Raw genomic sequence first — 20716 nt, forward strand, 5'->3', positions numbered from 1 at the left:
ATTAGGTCAGGAGTTTCTAGGGGAGTGTCTTTTAAGTCTTCCCTAGCAACATAGGTTTGGAGTATTACTTGTTCACAGTTATGTTCAGTTTCCTTTTCCTCCTCAGGGAGAAAGGTGGCTGTGTTTAAAGAGGGGCAGGTTTTTAATTAGACAGTTGGTCCTTCAAGTAATAGTGCTTGGTACCTGAGGAGTGAATTATCTGAAAGCCAAAGAAAGACTCCCTCTGGCCTCTAGAAGTCTTACCACATTATGGGGAGTGAGTACGGTTAAATCTCTTAACATCAATTTGGTGGTCTTGGGGATTAGAAATGTCACTGGTTTTTTTGCCTGTAAGCAGGTTGGCCATCCCTTTGCACCTAAGTCCAATTCTTTGATCAAGTATCCCACAGGTTGTTATGTGGGTTCTGTACTTGAGTGCGAATTCCTAAAGCTATCCTATGTCTTTCATATACTTGTACGTAAAAAGGCTGTCCACTGGGGAGGCTCAAAGGAAGTGCCTGAAGTAGTGCCTTTTTAAGTTGGTCAAAGGCCCACGGTTGTTCAGGTTCCCATTCCCAAAGATGGCCATTTGAGTTTTGAGTGTTTTTTATTAACTGATAAAGAGCATGCCCCATACCCTGGGATCCACAGACTACAAATCCCTGAATACCCTAATACCCTCTTAGTTGCTTGAGAGTTCCAGGCAAGGAAAAGGAGGAAATGGGTTTAATCCTTTCCTTTTCTAACATTCAAGTTCCCTTGCTTAACAGTAATCCCAGGTATTTGACAGATACTTGGCAAAGCTGGGCTTTACAGTTAGAGACCTTATATCCTTTTCTGCAAGAAAATTAAGTAATGCTTTGGTACTCTTGTGTGAGATTTCTTCCGTTGGGGCACAGAGGAGAAGGGGCACTTACTGAATGACCTTTGTTTGTGGATGGCTGAACTGGAAAAAATCCTGAGCTAGGGCTTGTCCAAACAAGTGTGGGCTATCTCTAAACCCCTCGGGTTAAACAATCCAAGTGAACTAAGTGGATTGGTCAGAAGTGTCTTTAAGTGCAAATAAAAATTGGGAGTCAGGGTGTAAGGGAATGCAAAAGAAGGCATCTTTTAAATCTAACATTGAGAACCATTCAGAGTCCTCTGGAATTTGAGATAGTAAAGTATAAGGATCAAGGATGACTGAGTGAATGGGGACCTGCTTCATTTACCAACCAAAGGTCTAGTACCATTTCTCATTGGGCTTTTGTATCCCCCAAACAGGAGTACTACAAGGACTACTGCAAGGTTCAGAAGGTCCTGTATTAAGTTACCTGTTATAGTTTGTAATCCTTTCTTTGTTTCTGGTTTTAAGATATACTGTTTCTGATGTGGAAAGGAGGTGGAATCCTTAGGTGGATTTTAACAGAAGTTACTCCTTTCTTCCTATTTTGCCTTGAGTTGCCTATGCTTCTGGATTAATGTTAGTCTCCATTAATGGTAGAGAGAAAGTTCATCCTGGTGCCCCAAGAATGGCTGGGTACACACAGACTAAAATGTCCCTCCTTGGTAAAGGGGTTGAGTTCTCAGGCATGATTAAGAAGGAATATATTAAAACAATGCCACCCCATTCAAAACACAGGGATCTTGAGAAGCTTCTAGTTAGGGGTCTTCCAGGCATTCCTTGTATAGTTACAGGAGTGTTAAGAGGAGACCAAGATTTGAACTGGGACAGAAAAACTGGCTCCAAGTCCAAAGGGAAACTGATTTCCTTTTCCTCTGTGGTCATTTTTACTCAAGGTTCCCTTCTTATGGACATGATAATCAGAGAAGGGGAGTCATTGAGGGATGCCCTGGGCCTCCTCAGTCCTGCTGCTGGACCACCAGTAAAGTGCTTGAACCTGGGACCATCACCTCCAAGTACATCCAACTTCCAATGGTCTCCCTTACAAACACAAGGTTTGGGAGCCCCCCCACCCCTGCCTTGACTTCCATGAGCAATCCTGCTTGAAGTATCCTTCCTGCCCACAACTAAAGCAAGCAGAGGTAGACTTCCTTTCTCCCAAGCCTCGAGTTGAGTTGACCTCCTCTGATGCAGCCACTAGGGCCACTGTCTTTCTTTTGTCCTATTCCTTCTTCCATTTAGTTTCCTCCTGATCTCGACTGTAAAAAATCTCACTGGCTATTTTAAGATTATTATCCAGAATATTATAAGGTTCTAAGGGGACTCTGGGGTTTCCTTCTGATGTCTGAAGCTGATTGGGTTATAAAGTGATCTCTTAAGATCAACTGACCCTCCACAAACTGGTATATTTGGTCAAAGCTCCCTAAGTGTTTTTAAGAAAGCAGAGGGGATCTCCTTGAGCAACCTGAGATAACTTAGAGTAATTTAAAGGTTTACTATAAGTCCTCCTGAGCCCTTCTATAATACAGGAGCTGAAATTATTTGTTTCCAGTCCCCTATGGAATAGTTAGGGTCCCAGTGGGGGACATCTTGGGATACTGCTTGTCTTTCTATGGGGAAATGTTCATTTCCTTGATCAGTTATCCCTGTTTCCAATGGCTGCATATAATTTATCCCAAGATACCTCAGCAGCCTTGTAGGACTTCCATCTTCTCATTTGAAGTCAGGGTTTTATTGAGAATCAACATAACATCTTTTCATGCCAGGTCAAAAGTTTGAGTTAGTCCCTGAAAAACCTCAAAATAGCTGTCAGGGTCATCTGAAAATTTCCCTAAGTCAGTCTTTATCTGCGTTAAATCATGTAAAGAGATGGGAGCATGCAGTCTGGTGGGTCTCCCATCTATGCCCATACCTGCTTCTCTCAAAGGCAGAAGGGAGGGATAAATATGGGATGTTTCTTAGGAGCCTTGGACATCTCTGGGGTCCCTGGATAGGAAGGCAGTTATGTGGTGTATTATTCTTTTTTAAAGAGAGAATTTCTTCCCAGATTTGGTCCTAAAGTGAGAATGGCAAAAAGTACCATAACTATATGGCTTTATTTTTACATAATTTGGGGTTGTTCCTTAAAGCAAAGAAGGCCTACACAAAAGGGACTTCAGACCATTTACTCTCTTGTTTGCAAAACAGATCTAACTGTAAGATGGTATTATAATTGATACTTCCCTCTGAAGGCCATTTCTTCCCACACTCCAGATTATACTCAGGCCAGGCTCATGTGCAGAAAAATATTAGGCATTTCTTTTTTGATGTCTGGGAGTCAATTCGATCTCAACTATTTAAGATACATTCTAAGGGTGTGTAGACAGTAGAGGGAGTATTTCCCATCTGTAAGACAAAAAGGGAAGAACAAAGCATCCCCTGGTGTTCCTTCCCTTCTCAGGAGTGAGCAAGGTAAAGTTTTGTGGCCTATCAGATTAGTCCCTCTTTTCGATGTGGCCCTGCATCTTGTGAGTCCCTGTCTATTATGATAAACCTTGACCTCCCTGTGTTGAGACTACCACTAGCTGGAAAACTTTTAGAGGGAGAATCAGCATGAAGGTTACTCAAGTGCTTCTTTAAGGTCAAACCTCCGTGCACTGACATACCAGAAACCAACCCTCCATCCAATCAAATCAACAAGTTCTTCTCAAACACCAGTATACTCCCATCAAGACAATCTCCTGCATCCACCAGGTCCCCACCACCGAGGTAAACCAAGTTTTAAAGAATCAGAGCCCACACTTGTTCCAAAGTCCCCAAATGACCACTGCATAATTGGCTAAACAAAACAACCATCATTCTAGGTCACCACAATACAGCTGACACACCAAATATACGCAACCAGGACATTCACATACCTGAGAATCAAACATGCCCACCTGAGAGCCCCATCCAAGCACCAACATGAAAGTCCACAAGATCACTTAACACAGGCAAGGCAACCATCCTGAGTGTACCAGCACTCACAAGTCTCCACTCCACAAACCCCCCACACCAACACTCAGACAAAACTCCTGGACAAACATACCCAGCCCCCAGATGTATACACACCTCCAGCCACAAACACCAAGGGCACTGACCTTATGCTAAAACCCCAAACAATAGCCATCTGTTCAACCAGTCATGAAGCAAACACTTAAAAGACCCCAAAACAAGTATAAACTCCAACCTCTCAAGTCCCAGTCTCCCAAGCAACAAAAGCCCACAAAACAGAAGAAATCATCCTGACAATAAAGAGCAGACAAGACTCCAAGAAAACACTGCCAATCCAAAAAAGAACCAGACCCTGTCCTGTACCAGCACACCGAAACTTTCCCCCAGAAAAATCCCAATGTTAACCAACTGTGCTAATCATAGCCAGTTAAATCACATACACGAACTTTTTGAGATTTACCTTCCACAAACCATCCATAACTTTCTTAGACATTCTATAGCTTATTTACATCCATAGTTTTGTCTCTTTCAACTTTTCCTAGCAAAATACGTCTCCATGCCTATAACTTTCTTTTATCCCTTTCCTACTTGGTGACCCTTGGTGACCCTTTCGCATCCTGAAATAATCCTTATGATTCCCAAATATCACTTCTTTCCACAAAACAAAGCACTTTAATAAAACAGTAAAACAGAGGTTCGGGATGGAGGGGTGGCCATATCAAGAAACCTGGGTTTAGGGGGGTTGGGTGGGGATGGTGGGTAGCAACAGAGAGATAGAGATAGGTTGATTTTTAGTAGACGAGTAGAGAAAGGAGAGACCGATTGCTTGGCTCATGGTGGAGATCAGCGGGTTGCCTCTTCCTAAAGACTTCAGATCAACCAAGACTTCATATCTGAATCCAAGATACATGGAGTAAGGGTGCCCTCCACCACAGAGCTCAATCAATCAGCAAGTGAAAGAGGCAGACACTTGAACCAATTCAGTTGACCTGGTTTGTGTTCCACAGAGAAAAGCTGAAGTAGAGCTTGACCAACAGTCCTCCATCAGAGACAAAGGGGATTGATTAATCCTCCAAAAAGTCTGTCACTCATGTCTTCAGACCAGCACCCATGCTACTAGTTCCCTCGGTGTGTTTTACTCACCCCTCCGAGGAGCCCTGAGGAGCCCCCAAATCTGAGATGCCCAGCAGCAAGGTGTAGGTTCTTTGTCTTGTGGATCCAAAGAATGAGACCCATGGACAATAGACTGTAAAGTGACAGAATCTCTTTCTTTCTTTAAACAGAGAGGAAGTGTTGCTCCCATAAGGGAGAGGTCCCAAATGGGTCCCTGCATAGCTACTGTCTAGCAGTTTATGTTATTGTTGGAGGTGGCATATAAAGTTATTGGGTGATGACGTTTGGGAAGGGGAGTTTCTTCATCTAATCAGAGTGAGACACTCAGTGATCATCCAATCAGGATGTTAAGCATGTGCTGTTCATATGCTTGTTCACAGTGCTTGTTCACATACTATCTGACCCATCAGATACTTTGTATACAGGATGTTGCAATGGAAGTCTTCCCCACTCCAATCAAGTATCTAGCTCCTGCCCTGTCTCAACACAAATTAAAAACCATTTAGAACAGTGTTGTGGGCACCAGAGTCATATTATATTCTGCATCCCTCCTTTCCTAGTGGGAAACAAACCACCCTTTGTGAGTCCCTCCCTGGCTAGGGAAAATGAGCTAGAATTTCATTCCATCAATTATAAACTGAACGTCACTACTTTGTAAAACTCAAAAGTCTTGACTTATGTTAAGCCTGTAATTCCCAAACTCTTCGAAAGTACCCGGGCATCTTAAAAAAAAAAAAAAAGAAAAGAAAAAAGTACTGTGTGCTTTAATTGGCCTGGGCTGCAATTTGGGCATGCCAGAGTTTTAAAACTCCCCAACGATTCTCCCATGCAGCCAAGTTTGGGTACTACTGTATTAAAGATTTGGGGAGGTGGCAGGGAGTATTTTCAAAAGAAATAGAAAAGACAATTATCTCCTTCGGTCTTTTTGAAACTAATCAAAGAATCAGCCAGTTTTCTCCAAGCACGCACAAAACAATAGGCTGCTTGATAAACAGAATCCCCAGCAAACACTAACAAAACTTTGAGATAGTACAAGGCAGTATGACTTTTATTCCCAACAGAGCAAACATCCTTCTTACCAAAACACCAAACTTCTACATCTATTTTAAGAACGAATGAACTTCAAATGCCACTCTGAACTTGGAGGACGCGCTCCCAGGACCAGAAGGAAACCGACCCCCGCAATCGCCCACCAACACTCGCCAAGGTCCTGCGGGGAACAGAGCTGAGCAAGCCCTTGGGTGTCGGTCCTGGAGCATCCAGCCACACGCCCGTCCCCCTGGGCCCCGCCCGCAGCGCCTTAATAAAGTTACTTGGGGCAAGTTTGCTCCGGTTGGTTCCCAACTGCGCCTCTCAGGGCGAGGGGGTGCGGCCGCCACCCGCCGCCGCCACCTGCAAGGCGCCAAGGCTTCCCGGCCGCGCCCCCTCCTTGGACCTGTGCCCCCTCCCTGAACCTGAGCCCCCTCCTAAGTCGTGCACCCAGCTGGCTGGAGCCCGAGCGGGTTCGCCTCGCCCTTCCGTAAGGTCGCTGAGCTACAGTTTACCCTGCCCCTGGCCCGGGGCGCCCCACCTACAGCGCCCTCGGAAAGCCCGTGAGTACGGCCAGCGCCTCGCGAACCGAAGCGAGAGTCCTAGGAGCACATGCATGCCCAGGCTCGAGGTGGGCCGCCAACCGGCTGCCCCCGGCCGGGCCCAGCCCCAGTTGGACACTCCGGCAGGCGGCCGGGCGCGCGCCTCTGACCCGGCGGTCCGGCGCTGCGCACGCGCAGAGGCGCCCGCTCGCTCGCCCGCGGCGCCCTCACTCACCGCCCGAGCTCCTCGTCGCCTCGGGCGTCGCCGCCGCTCCCCACCTCGGCCCGGTGCCCGCTCCTCAGGCCCCGACCGGGGCACTCGGGGATGCAGCGCCCGGCGGGCTCGGCGGGCACCCGCACGCAGGGCACGCTCCCCGCGACCGCGCGCGCGCGCCCGTGCTCCGGGAGGGGCGGGGCGACGCGCCCGGAGGCGGCCCTGGATGCGGAGCATGCGCAATGCCTGCTTCTTCCTAAGGTCGAAGTAGTGGGCGGGGATCCTGGACCCGGTGTAAGGGAGGAAGGTGGAGGGGACTTCGTGCTCTTTCCTCACCGAAAGGCGTCTTCCCCCTGGTCCCGTTAACTGCAGTTTTGTTCTCTGCTCCATGTCTCAATTAATCGAGCAAACATTTATTGAGCACCTACAGTGACAGGATAGGGCATCCTCCAGCAATGGGGGGGGGGGGGGGGGAGTTTGCATTTGACCTTAGGACTCCTTTTTAGACACTGATTTCAGCTCTCTTTTTGAACAGATGAGAAGAGTGCGTGAATAGAGATCATGTGTTACCTAAAACTGGAAACTTTAATCCCACTCAAACGATCTAGAAACTTCACTGAGAAATGGAAGGATAAGCAGAGTCCGAGTCAGCAGTTAAGTTCGTCTGGTGAGAAAGATGAACACAAAGGCATTAAGTAGCAAAATGGTCAAAGAATATGTGAGCCCACGAGTCCTCTTGGGGGCAAGTTTAGCCCGACTGTTGTTCATAGTGAAGGGTTGAAAGGCTGGAACGGTAGTTGAAGCTCATCTGGAAATAATTTTTAACGCTTAGCTCAAAACTAAATGCAGAATTTAGAAATATAAAGTGAAGACTAGAGACTTGAAATGCCACAATATATTGGGATATACTATTGGAATGGTTATAAATAGTGGAGCCTTAAGATCATTGTTTGCATCAAGAACAGAAATGATGGAAAAGTTTCTGGATTATGGAGAATAAAGTGACTCAGCTCTGTCACTGCTTTTTTCAGAGAGTTGTCTATCATGACAAGCACATACCTCATTAGAATAGATGGTCATCTTTGGTTAATGTTTCTATCAGTGGATAAAAGACACCTCTAAAATGTACAGGCACGGTCACTAAATGTTTCTTTCAGCATGAGTTTGTCTCTAGAAGAGCATATTTCTGCTTAATTGAAAAACCATTACTTCAACAGACATCTGGGCTTTGGAAAACAAAAATCACTTTTATAGAGTCCAGATGTCCCATAATAAACTGTCTATTAGTATCCAAATATCTCTGAGCCTTACTGTGCACATCTGTAACCTGGGATCATAATATTTACCTTAATAATGGTATTTTTATGTGTCAACTTGGCTAAAGCATTGTACCCAGATGGTCAAACATTATTCTAGATATTTTTTAATAAATATATGTTGTAGATGAGATTACCATTTAAATCAGTAGACTGAGTAAAGCATGTTACGCTCTATAACGCATAAGACTCATCCAAGTCATTTGAAGGTCATAATAGGAAAAGACAACGTCCCTAAAGCAAGAAAGAATTCTTCCAGCGGACACTGCCTCTAGAATGCAAATCTTCCCTGGGTTTCTGGACTGGCAGCCTCACCTGCAGTTGCCAAGATCACACAATCACATGGCCCAATTTCTTAAAATAATCTCTCTCTAGGTAGACATATTCTAAACAATGTATATCGATACCCATATATATGTACATATTGATACACATACATACATATGCATAAAATATGTATATCAATATAAGTATATATGTGTATCTAGAATATGTATTCTTTATACACACACATACATATATATCTCCTTTAGAAAATGTATGTAGATATATACCCTTTAGAATATATATATATATATATATTTTTTTTTTTTAAGAATGTGTATATTCCTTTAAAAAAATATACATGTTGTTATAGTTTGGATCTATAATGTCCCCTGAAGGCCCATTGTTGGAGGCTTTGTTCCCAGCTGGTGACTCTATTGGGATTTGGTGGAAAATTTAGGAGGTAAGGCTAGTTAGAGGTCACTAGGGGCATGCCTTTGAAGGATGTATTTTGTCCCTAGAACCTCTCTCTCTCTCTCTCTCTCTCTCCCCCCCCCCACCCTCTTCCTTCACCCCCTCCTTCTCTCTCTCCACCTCTGTGCTTCTTGACCACCCCGAAGTGAGCAATCTGGTCACACATTCTTGGCACCATGATGTTCTACCTTGCCTCAGGCTCAAGCAATGGAGCCAGGTGAACCTGGAAACCTTTTAAGTAAAAATATAGAGTGTGGTGGCACAGGTCTATAATCCCAGCAGTTTGGGAGATTGAGGCAGGAGGATTGTGAGTTAAAGCCCTCCTCAACCACAATAAGGCCATAAGCAACCTAGTGACACCCTGTCTCTAAATAAAATACAAGATAAGGAATGTGGGGCTGGGAGGTAGCTCAGTCAGTAGAGTGCTTGCACAGGGCCCTGGGTTGGATCCCCAGCACCGCGCAAAAAATAAATAAATAAAAACATAGGGGATGTGGCTCAATAATCCAGTGCCCCTGAGTTTAATCCCCAGTACCAAAAAAAAAAATCAGTATAAATCTTTCCTCCTCTGTACTGATTTTCTCAGGTGTTTTGTCAATATGACAGAAAACTGTGTAATGCATATGTATAGATAACATATATGTATCTGTAATACACCATACAGATAAAAAAAAAAAAAAAAAAAAAAACCAGCAGGTCCAAAATTGACATTCATACTGAAGTTCCACATCACCACACTAAAACCTGAGTTATTTACTTGTAGGATGTGGCCTTCTGATAAGTTAGGATAGAAATAAAAGCCAAATCCTATTGATCCAAGATTTTGTTATAGCCCTATAAGAAAGTAATCTTGAAACAACCAGTCCTCTATCTGTTCCTTGTTCCTTCTTTTCTCTACCAATAGTACTTGCCCATTCTGTTTAGCTCCTTGGAGCAACTTTCTGTTTCATAGGCTGGTTGCTGCTCAGTTCATAAATCATTAATAAAAGACAATTGAACCTTTGAAACTCAATTTGTGAACATTTTTTTCTTTGATACACACATACAAAAAATACATTCTGTGGTCCCTGTTTCTATGGAGAATGCTGGTGAGTACACCTTGGAAGTTTATAAAAATATGTAAATTAATTCCTAACTGTAAAACAAGCATTATAATCTTTAACTTGCTAGGTTATGAAAAATGAAATAAAAGTGGGTAAAGCACCCAGTTCATAGCAGGGTCTGAATAAATGGCAACTGCTATTGCTTGTGAATGAGCCCTGGAGGCAAAAACTGAAGACAGGGAAGAGGGCACCATGAAAGTGTTTTCTTAGTTCATGAACAATATATATGTAAAAAGCAAATCCAAGAGGTTAAAAAAAAAAATGTGTCATTTCCAACTCTGGCAAACTGAAAAGGTAATACATATGTATGCTTTAACCATTTGTAAATAGTGACCTAATGAGGCATTGTAACCGTTGTCCACTTTATGCTTTGACTGTAGCACCAAATGCTCTGCCCCTGTGACTTATATCTAAGAGGACTTCTCTCTCTTTCTCTCTTCCTCCTCCCTAATTGCTCCCCATCCCTAATCTCAGGGCAAACAGAATTACCTTTCTTCCATCCTAGGCAGTGCTATCTGTCCTTGAGCACACACCCACCACAGGAAGGAAGTAATTCAGACTTGGGGATGGTGAAGGATATGGAGAATAAGTCCAAGGACATTTTCTGTAGCTGTTCCCCAACTCACCTTGTCTGGGGTAAAATTGAAACTTTTGTCATTTAAAAGCCCAGGCCTCAGTCAGAGGGAAGGAACACAAAAGGAACTGGCACCTGACTGACACCTGATCTCCCCCACCCTAATGGATCAGGTGACCCCAATATAATGAACCCTCGGAACTACCCTCCTGTCCCACCCTAAATGAAACCTATAAAACCCAGACCTTTGCTTTAGTCTACCGACCATTTCCTGCCTGGAAAATGAGACGTATCAGGTGTTTGACCCATTGACTCCACTGCTGAATAAAGAAGAGCTTGCGGATCTGAGGTCTGATTCCCACCTCCCACCTCAGTCATTTGTGCACCATTTGTGCTTACATTGGTACCAGAAGATCTCAGAAATGACTGTCTCCCAAATTAACAAGTGAATTACAACTCCAACAGAGAACACATGGAATGTAACCTTCCAATCACTTCTTTAAAAGCCCCCTGTACCTGCTGAGGGGCAGAATCACAGCCTCAGGGACAGGGGTCCCCTGTGTTACTCCTTTACTAGCAAAGTAATAAAACTCCTTTTTCCCTTTTCTCAAGCCTATGTCCTCATTATTGGATGGGGACAGGGAACCAGCTTTTGGTAACATCATTAACCTAAAGATAGAGCATAGCTATACTCTAAAACAGCAAACATGCAAAGCAGAGACGTGAATCACTTCTGAACATTTTATTCTAATTTAAGTTCCAGTTCAATTTGCTCTACTTGCTTCTAGGAAGGAAAACCTAAGAAGGGCTTTTGAAATAATTTTCAATCTCTCAGAAGCGTTGCATGATACAGCACTCAATCCATTTCAGTGTGTTTACTGAATCCCTTCTGGGGAAGCCTATAGCTATAGAGAGTACACAAAAGTTGTTAAAATATTCCATTTATTCTACAAATATTACAATTTTATTATATGCTAAGTAATGTTCTTGTTCTCAGGGGATTTACCAAATGGCCTGGGGGGTGGAGGGAACAAACTCTAACTATAATTTAAGGCAGAATTGGACAAGTGCCTTAAGAGGAACATACAAGATTTGGTCAATTGCACTTCATGTAGGTAGTTAGAGTTGGGAGCTCACTCTCCTGATCATGGCTACATTGTGGTTCCCAACTTTGCATATTTGAATTTGATGAAAACCAGTAAAGTACACCAGAACATTTGAAAAAGTTTTGACCAAAGTTGATAAGAAAAAAAGAACTCACCAAATAAGTTAACTTTCTCGTTCCACTGACATTTGCGTTTGAACTCAGAGGATATCAGAAGAGAAGGTAAGACAGGAGAAGCACAGTCCATTCAGATCTAAAACCTTCCCTTTGTTTTCTCTTTCTTTGTGGTCTTGGCTATTATATTTAAAGGGAATTTAAGTTTAGAGTAAAAATAATTGATGATAATAATAATCTTCCTGTTTTCATGAAGTTTTATAAGAAAAATATATAAAATTAACATAAAAATAAAAGGCAGAATTGGGTTTAATGTTACCACAATGAGTTGGAAACCATTACTAGGGGTCAAAGGTAACATGCATCTTATTAGTTCCTCTGACCAGCGCTGCTATGAGGTGACATCCTTTTTCCTTTAAGCTAAAAATAAAATATTCCATTTGTGGAATAAAGCAACTCCAGGACTGACAAAAAAATAAATAAATTCTTTGAGGGAAAATGCATATCATTTTAGTAACCTTTAAGTAATCAGGATGATATTTTTTGCAGAACTTGTGAGTATATTCATCCCTTGAGTTTTGCCACAGTAACTGGGAAATAAATTAATCTAGGGTTAAAAGAAATCCTGCACTAGAAGAAGAAGAGTTTTAATAAATTGAAAAGGAATGCCCTTAAGTCATGGATGATAATTATCATCTGATGAATAATAGTGGTAATAACAGAAGATGTGAAATAAGTTAAATCATATCCTGGCCCAGATTTTTTAAAAATTACAAACACATACCCTAGACAGGTGCCTTATGAATTTAACTAATGTGCTAGTTTTAAATGATTTTAAATTAAATTTAAAACACAATTAGCCCCACACTATTTTTGTGCAGCTCTCTCCTTTCCATGTTTTTTTTTTTTTTAATTAATGCTATTCAAAAACATTTGAACAGACCAGTTTCACAAGAAGAATGTTGTCTCTTCACTCAGTAGAGCGAGTAATTTAGGTCTTCTTACCTACCATAAGAACATTTGATCATGAAAAGATCAAACTTAACAAAATCAGTAGCAAGCCAAGTATTGATTATGCTTTACAGGTTCTATCTCCCTCTTTCCTTTAATATTTTATCCCATTGACAAAAAGTGATTGATCGAAACATTTCAACAAGATGATTTTTGCACATTTTAATTATAACTATATCTCAAATCCTACATAAACTTTACATAAGTACAACATTTATAATGTTAAATTGAATACACTTCTAAAAATTAAGTTCACATAAATTATTTGCATAAGAAAAAGCAAAAACATTTGCTTACACAGAAGAATCTCTCTATTCTATTGTGTTATTTTTTCTTTTTCTTTTCTTCATTTTCTTTTTTTCTTTTGAACCAGAAATTGAACCCAGAGGCACTTAGCCACTGAGCTACATGTCCAGCCCTTTTAAATTTATTTTTCAAATTTTGAGACAGGGTCTTGCTATTTTGCTTAGGGCCTTGCTAAGTTTCAGAGACTGGCTTGAATTTTTGATCCTCCTACCTCAGACTCCCAAGTCACTGGTCTTATAGGTATGTATCCCTGTACCCAGCCATTATTTTTTCTTTAAAAATGAACCTCCTATAGTACATTACATCCTGTTTTTGTGAATGTAAACACATACTTCATTAAGCAAGTTCTTGTAAAATTATGTGAACATTAAAATAATTATTTCTATTTGTCATATTTCTAGGTTAGTGAGGCAATCTAGATCAGTGCTCTTTAATAGAAAGAAATGTGAGCCACAAATGCAAGCTACATAAGTTTCTAATAGTCGCATTTTAAAATAAAACAGGTATGATTAACTTTAATAATTTATTTTATTTAATCTATCAAAATATTATCATTTGAACTTATAATAAATTTGAAAAAATATTACTAATATGTTTTACACTTTTTCATACTACATCTTCAAACTCTGGTATACTGTTTTCATTTAGAGTTTATCTTATTCAGACTAGCCACATTTCAAATATTTCCAAGGCATTTGTGACTACTGACTATCATGTTGCCTAGCACAGATCTAGGACTAAGTCATTAGTTACCACAATTGGCTGTACATTGGAATCACCTGAGAAATTTGTAACTTTTTTTTTTTTTTTTTTTTTTTTGTATCTGTGTCAACATCCCGTGATTCTACAGCAGTTGGATACTACCTGGGCATTTGGCTTTTTGAAAAACTGTTCAGACATACATAAATCTGAGAATCACTAGTCTCACATTTTTTAAAAGAAGCACATCAAATCTTTCATGTTAAGAAATCAGTACCAATTATTCTTGTATTTTCCTTACTTGAAACTATCATCATTTAAAATCATACTGAAATATATACTAGTGCATATAACTTATATAAACTATATGATGTATTTTCATCCCTAGTGCATTTTAACACAATTACTAATTGCTTATAACATTCCAATGTTTTGGTTAATCTGGTCATAAATTCAAATGTAACATGGATAATTCCAGATTCAGATTTAATCTCAAAACATGATGTGAGCTACTGAATAGTGACACTTCTGTATAAGTTTGGTCATGTAGGAAAAAAATTTCCCCTGCCCTCTTGAGTTCAGTGTTTGGGAACCTGTGAGTTAAACTGAAATTCCCAAACAGGAAAATGGAGTTTATCTGTATGCACATGAGAATGCACAAAAAGAATGACTCTCTAAACATCTAAAGATGTGAGTTTCTGTGCATAACTTTAGGGAAAGTTGGAGAAAGGACTCTTATGGGAAGAACATATGCATTTCTAGGAAAACCAATGGGAGATGCCATGATTTATTTGTTTGTTTGTTTATTATTTGCTTATTTATTTATTTATTTATTGTGGTGGTGGGGATTGAACCCAGGGCTTTGTGCATGCGAGGCAAGCACTCTACCAACTGTGTTATATCCCCAGTCCCCTACCTGGATTTATTTTTTATTTTTATTTGGTTTTGTTCATTTAATTTGTTAATTTATTCTTTTTTGAGACAGTCTCACTATGTTGCCCCGGCTGGTCTCCCAAGTGATCATCCTGCCCCAATCTCCCCTGTAGAAAGGACTACAGGTGTGTGCTACTGTGCTTGGTCAATGGAAAATAAAAGTTTGTGATATTGTTAGATTATACATGTGCAAGGGGTCTTCCCCATCTTTTGATTTAACTCCCCCCAAAGAGGGTATTCATGGCAACCTCATTCCCAGAAGTTTCTGCTTTTACTGTTGTATGTGGAGCTCTGAGAAGCCTTCCTTCTATTTCTGCTAAATCTGAAGTGTCTTTATTATTAACATTGATCTTGGTATCAATTCTGGGGTCCCAAATGGGTCCCATAGTTCTCTGAATTCTTTTCTTTATAATTGTTCAGCAAATCTCCTAATAGAGACTGTGTTTCTGGCAGTGGCTTGAGCTATCTTTCTATCTTGACTACATTTATTTGATGTTTTAACTACTGTGTTCAAATCCCACATGCTAAGTTTAAGAACTGATCCTCATTTATAACAAATATTTCCCATCTAGTTTTCTCCTCTCTCAATTGATTATCTATGCTTAATATATCAAGTATAGCTAATACTATTGAGTAACAACACATCCCAGGATTTAGTGGGCTTACATCAATCACCTTGTCAACCTGAAAGGAAAGTCAAGGCATAACCAAGTGTAAGAACAAAGTTTATTCAAGCCAAAATGAGGATGGCCATCAGGAAAGAAAACAGGAATTCTAGTTGCCTGGAATAAATACTTCCAAAATGGTATCTGAGCAGATCTGGGTTTTCTCTGAAATGTCTTTATTTTAAATTGAAAAAAACAAGAAGATTATGGCAATTGCATTGTTCAACAAGAACAGCACAGGGTGTCCTCAGTCACTTACGTTATACATTCCAGGTTAGAATTGTGATAAGCAGGAAAAGACTTTTTTTTTTTTTTTTTCCACTGGGGTTATTTATTATGTTTATGGCGTCAAGGAGTCCACAGAAACCTGCTGTGCTAGGGCAGCGTGACCTGGATGACAGTCATGTTTCCCCCAGAGCTAAAGAATTTTGTGACCTCATTATTGTGACACTTTAAGTCCTTTCTCAATCTCTATTACTTTCCTGAAGTCGGTGGATCTGTTGGGTAGTTCTGCTTCTGGGAAGGTCTACACTAATCTCTCAGTCATCCACATTTAGATGGCGGGTTACTCTGAGGCTGGTTGGTCTAGGATAATTTCAAACAAAACAACTCTTATCTGCTCCATGCGGTCTCACTAATCGAGATCAAACCTGAGTTAGCCTACTGAACAATGAGGGACCACCAGGAACAGAAGTGAACCAGTACATTTCCACAGTCAGGATTGTATCAAGTTTTCACTGTCTCCTTGGCCAAAGCAAGTCTCTTGGGCAAGCCCAGAATGAGTGCAGGAGATATTTTCAAAGGCAATGGATATAAGAATTTGTTATGATATTAGAACCCTGTATTTGATATCTAATCTACATATTAGATACATATTTGTATCTAATATGTAGATTAGTGCATTTAATCTACATATATGGTGTTTTATTCAAATAGTTCTATCATGTTTTATTCTATCCATTTTCAGTTACGCTCATGCAACAACGTTTTCTTAATTATTACAGTATTGAGAATCTCTCCTTTTTGTAAGCTGGATCTCTCCTCTAAGTTTTATTAGTTTTCTTTTTCATTTTTAGGATTATCTTCATAGTTCCATCATTTTTTTACACTTGTAAAATCTCCTTTTAAATTTGCTTATGTGGATAGATAATAAATACAATCTTGGATCAATTAAGCAAACAGTAAATAGATGCAATATTTTTAAAAGAATTTATGCATTGCCTTGAGTTCCAAAAATGTTTTGTCTTGTACATTTTGTCAGAATTCTAAGTCTGATTTCAATAAAATTAAATAAATAAATTGTTCATAACATACAATATTAATGAATGTTCCCTCCCTACCTGCCCATTGTCCATTCAACATTTGTGGTGTACATGTGTGTGCTTTTTTTGTTTTTTTCTTTGTATTTCTTCTCAACTGATGGCTCAATTCATCACTTAAAACCTTTCCATATGTGCAACACCTTGGGTTTGATTTCCAGTACCTCTCCCTCCAAAAAAACACTCCATACACCACACATACACACACACACACACACACACACACACACACACACATCTTTTCTGGTTAAATTTTGAGAAAAACAGAGTTATACACAGGTTCTTAAACTCAGCCATTACAGTTATAGGCATTGTATTTTATCAATCTGCAAAATGACTGAGCTATGGTTTGAGATCAGAACAAGTTGTAGTTCCTCCTTAAGGGTCACTTATTTGGCATCTGGAGTTTGACAGTCCTCTAGGATTTTTTATTCTTTTTCCCTTTAAGCAGGCATTGTAAATTATTTGTTATGATATTAGAACCTTGTAAGAGCAAAGTATAGCTCAGAGAGCTTGGAATTGCCAGGCAACATTTTGAGTGTCCATTAGTAAATGACAAGAAATAGACTAAGAAAGCACCACCTAGTTACGTTATGCTGTTTGTCCTTTGAAAATGTTTCTTCTTGTGTAAATCCTCACAAGAAAGAAAAGACTGTGCAACTGGATAAGGCATTCTTTCTGATCAAATAATAACTTGCACTGGGACAATCCCTGTGGACTCTGATTTTCCCAAAGTTACCTTCGTGGGTTTGAGGAACATAGGGGTCCAATGTGATAACAAAGCGCTATGTCCCCCCAGACTGCCTTTTTTGGTTTTCCTCAGAACCAAGCACAAACAGAATTCAAGTGAAAGTGGTTTACTTGGCAGTTACCCAAGGAAACACTGGTGGGGAGTAGGGAAGTGAAACAATGAAGGGGAGGTAGCCAAGTTACCAGTGTGGGCAGCTGGAGCTCAGTTCTATTGGGGAACGCTGGGAGCTGGCTTAGAAAACACGGCAGGGATGTTCTGATGAAGGGCCAAGGGAGCTGGGATCATTTCCCACTAACTCCTGTTCATCAAGTGACAAGAGAGCTGGAATCATTATCCACCAACGCCCATCCATCAAAGACTGCAGGTTGCTATCAGATAAGCTAATTTCCCAGGATCTTCATTCAGTTCTTGCTCATGAGCTGAACAAGATTCTGTGTCCAGAAAATGAGGCAAAGAATCTCAATTGCTGTCAATTGAAAGTCTAGTCTTTTTGCACATGTATGAGCAGAACAGCAACAGGATGCATTAAATACATGGAGACTTCCAGTGGCATCATGGAGTTCCTTTCCTGGAAGACCTGAATATCTTCAATTCCCTTCAGATATTGCCTTTTCCCCCATATTTACTTTTGCTACCTTCTCTGATTCTCTCAAAATTCTGTACCCCCAAATAGAGGGACGCTCTAAGGATGAACACACTGGATAGCAGTCTGCCATTTTTCAAGGACAAGATGGCAAAATACAGGGTTTACCAAGCCACTAGGCTACGGGCACAACCTCTGAGCAAGGCACTGCACATTAGAGTATTTCCTGAAAGTCTGGAAGAAACTATACAAAGGTATAAGTGTAGCAGATCTGAAGACAAGGGTGTTAGCAAAGAACCATGTAGAACAATGATTCTCACTGGAGGAAATTTTACACCTGGTCTCACTTCCCCATCACCCGCAAAGAGATATTTGGCTATGGTTGGAGACATATTTGGTTTTGGTTGTCACAGATGAGAGGGTCGTATTACTGATTCTCAGGAATGATGGAATGCTTACTACACATCCTACAACTCATATTAGAAAGCCCTTCCCTGCAAATAACTAGCCATCTCCAAAGTTCCACAGTAATGCTGTTGAGAAACCCTGATCTAGAAAAACATAAGTGGGAAAAGAGGAAACTGCAGATCATGCTTCCCAATTTCCTCTCCAAATCCCAATTTTTCCTCTAACAAGCAAAGTTTCCTTTGATTTCTAAAGGTGATTCTAAGCATTTTGAGAAGCACAGAAAGAAAGCTCATTATGTTTTTTGAAACTTTACTAAATCGAATAAGGGAGTAGCCGTCTGACCTTTCAAAATGTTTCCAGATGCTAAGCACTGGATTGAAATGCTAAATCGAAAGAACCAACTATTACTGATTAGTAGCGCTGTGGCAAAAAGGGCAGCTTTCTTTTGACAGAGTGAGTCATGAAGGACGGAAAGATACTGACACTCAGTGATTAATTTCTGGAAATGTGGTTGAACGAATCAAATTATGTATCATTTGATGCCATTAAATTTGAGTTCCTGCATTATATGTAGACCTTTTGCTTTTCAAGCATTCTCAGTGTGTGAAATTGAATGTGCCATTTACAAGCTATCATGTAATTTTCTGTTTTCTGAAACAAAAGCAACAATCTGGGTACATTAAAGACCATTATATAATTGACAAACCTGCTTTTTAAAATTTGATCCAAAACACAATTACTATCATTTGCCAAACGGAGCGCTACCTTAACAGTGCAAAACCATTTAAAAAATTAAGATAACTGTGTTTTGTTTTTGTTTCTATAAGAATACCTTCCATGTGTATACATTCTTATAGTTTACAAAGTTTCTTTTTTTATGCCCATTAACTCACTTGATTTTTCACATCAGTCATATGAATAGAACAGATACCAATATCCCCATTTTTAAATTGAAGGAGCTAAAACTTGTGGATCATAATTGGCCTATTCAAAAAAAAAAAAAAAAAACACAGGGTGCCAACTATTTGTATCTCAGTATTACACTGACTTGATGTTGAATTTCAATTTTAAAAAAATTTATGAAGTATTCCATATACATAGAAAAATATACATAAACCATAAGTGTTTAACACAATAAAATTTCTACAATGCTCATGAAACCAGCTCTCAGATCAGGAAGCAAATTCTGACCATCTTCCCCAAAGTCCCCAGTTACCCCTCTTAGATACTGCTGCTTCCCTCAGGGAACAATCAATATTTTTATATCTGACAGAATGTATTCATTTGCCTGTTTTTGAATTATATATAAAGGGAATTACATGGTGTGCCCTTCATCGTGACCTCTTTTGCTCTTACTGCTTACACTAGATATTATCTGTCCCTTTCGACATAGTCGTTTTGTTAGGGTATATCACATCATGGAGAAGAAATTTTGTTTCAGTTTTAACTTTTGGAGCACAAATATTTTGGTATCACTTGCCTGCAGGTTAACTGATTTTGATACTAAGCTTTTCTCTTCCTAGTACGCACGTATGACTCACTTCAAAGCCATTCATTTATTTCAGATAATCCATAGCATCTGTAGGAAGCTTCTTCTGGAGGTGACCTCTGGTCATCTCATTAGAATTTGGTGCCCATAAGGCACATAGACAAGTAGTTGCTTCAGTACTATAGGTGCCAAAACTTCTGAGTGACTGACTACTCTGCCTGTACCTAGAGGAATTTTGTCCAGTACTCCATATTATTGCCAAAGTCCAGGGCTATTAAAGAATATTGTATGGACTCAGCTTAACCTAACCACAGCTCTCTTAAGTCAGAACCACCACAACTGCACTTGAGTAACCATGGTCAGTTTTCCCTACATAATTTCCCAACACACTGTAAATAAATAAAGCAATTAAAGTGGTATGTGGAGCTTTATGACCACACCCTGGTGCTTGGTTCTGAGATTATCTTGAGATAAACCAGGTACATTCTGTCTTGAATGAAGTTGCTTTTTGTCACTTTTATGACCCAAATTTTGGGGATTCTAGCTGGTCTTGCTGCCACCCAGGACTATGCCTTCTATCAGTAAGTTCCTCCAAACTGCACTCGATGAAATCCTTGGGTCTGTCTACCTCTTTCTTAAGTCTCATGGCAACTAAAGACTGTTCTTAGACACTGGGATCAGATTGTTCTGTAACAAACATGTACTGTGCTCCATTCTGTTCTTACTTCTTGAGAACCATATTCCATGTCCCACTAAAAATGTTTCTCAGATTCCAAAGTATTATGTCTGCCTCCAAGTTCACCCCAAGTCCTGATCCAGCTAGCCAAATCCTATCCAATTCCACATTCCAGTCCATACTTCATAACTTC

The 20716-nt window shown here is 40.2% G+C and overlaps 1 protein-coding gene across 2 annotated transcripts in view; it reads right to left on the reverse strand.

Moving 5' to 3' along the window:
• Positions 1–6901, reverse strand: part of BTBD3 (BTB domain containing 3) — a 40866-nt gene extending 33965 nt beyond the window's left edge. Inside the window, exon 1 of one of the 2 annotated variants that reach the window (XM_079129632.1) lies at positions 6755–6901. Coding sequence is in view for 1 of the 2 variants with exons in the window: in XM_079129631.1 (XP_078985757.1) it covers positions 4979–5168 (190 nt within the window). In the remaining variant the exon portion in view is untranslated. Of the gene's footprint in view, positions 1–4978; positions 6669–6754 lie in introns of those variants that run through there. The other variant, XM_079129631.1, reaches the window with a different exon arrangement.
• Between the last annotated feature and the right edge of the window lie 13815 nt (positions 6902–20716).

This window comes from Sciurus vulgaris (genome assembly GCF_902686455.1).
Source record: "Sciurus vulgaris genome assembly, chromosome: 2".
Taxonomy (NCBI): Eukaryota; Metazoa; Chordata; class Mammalia; order Rodentia; family Sciuridae; genus Sciurus; species Sciurus vulgaris.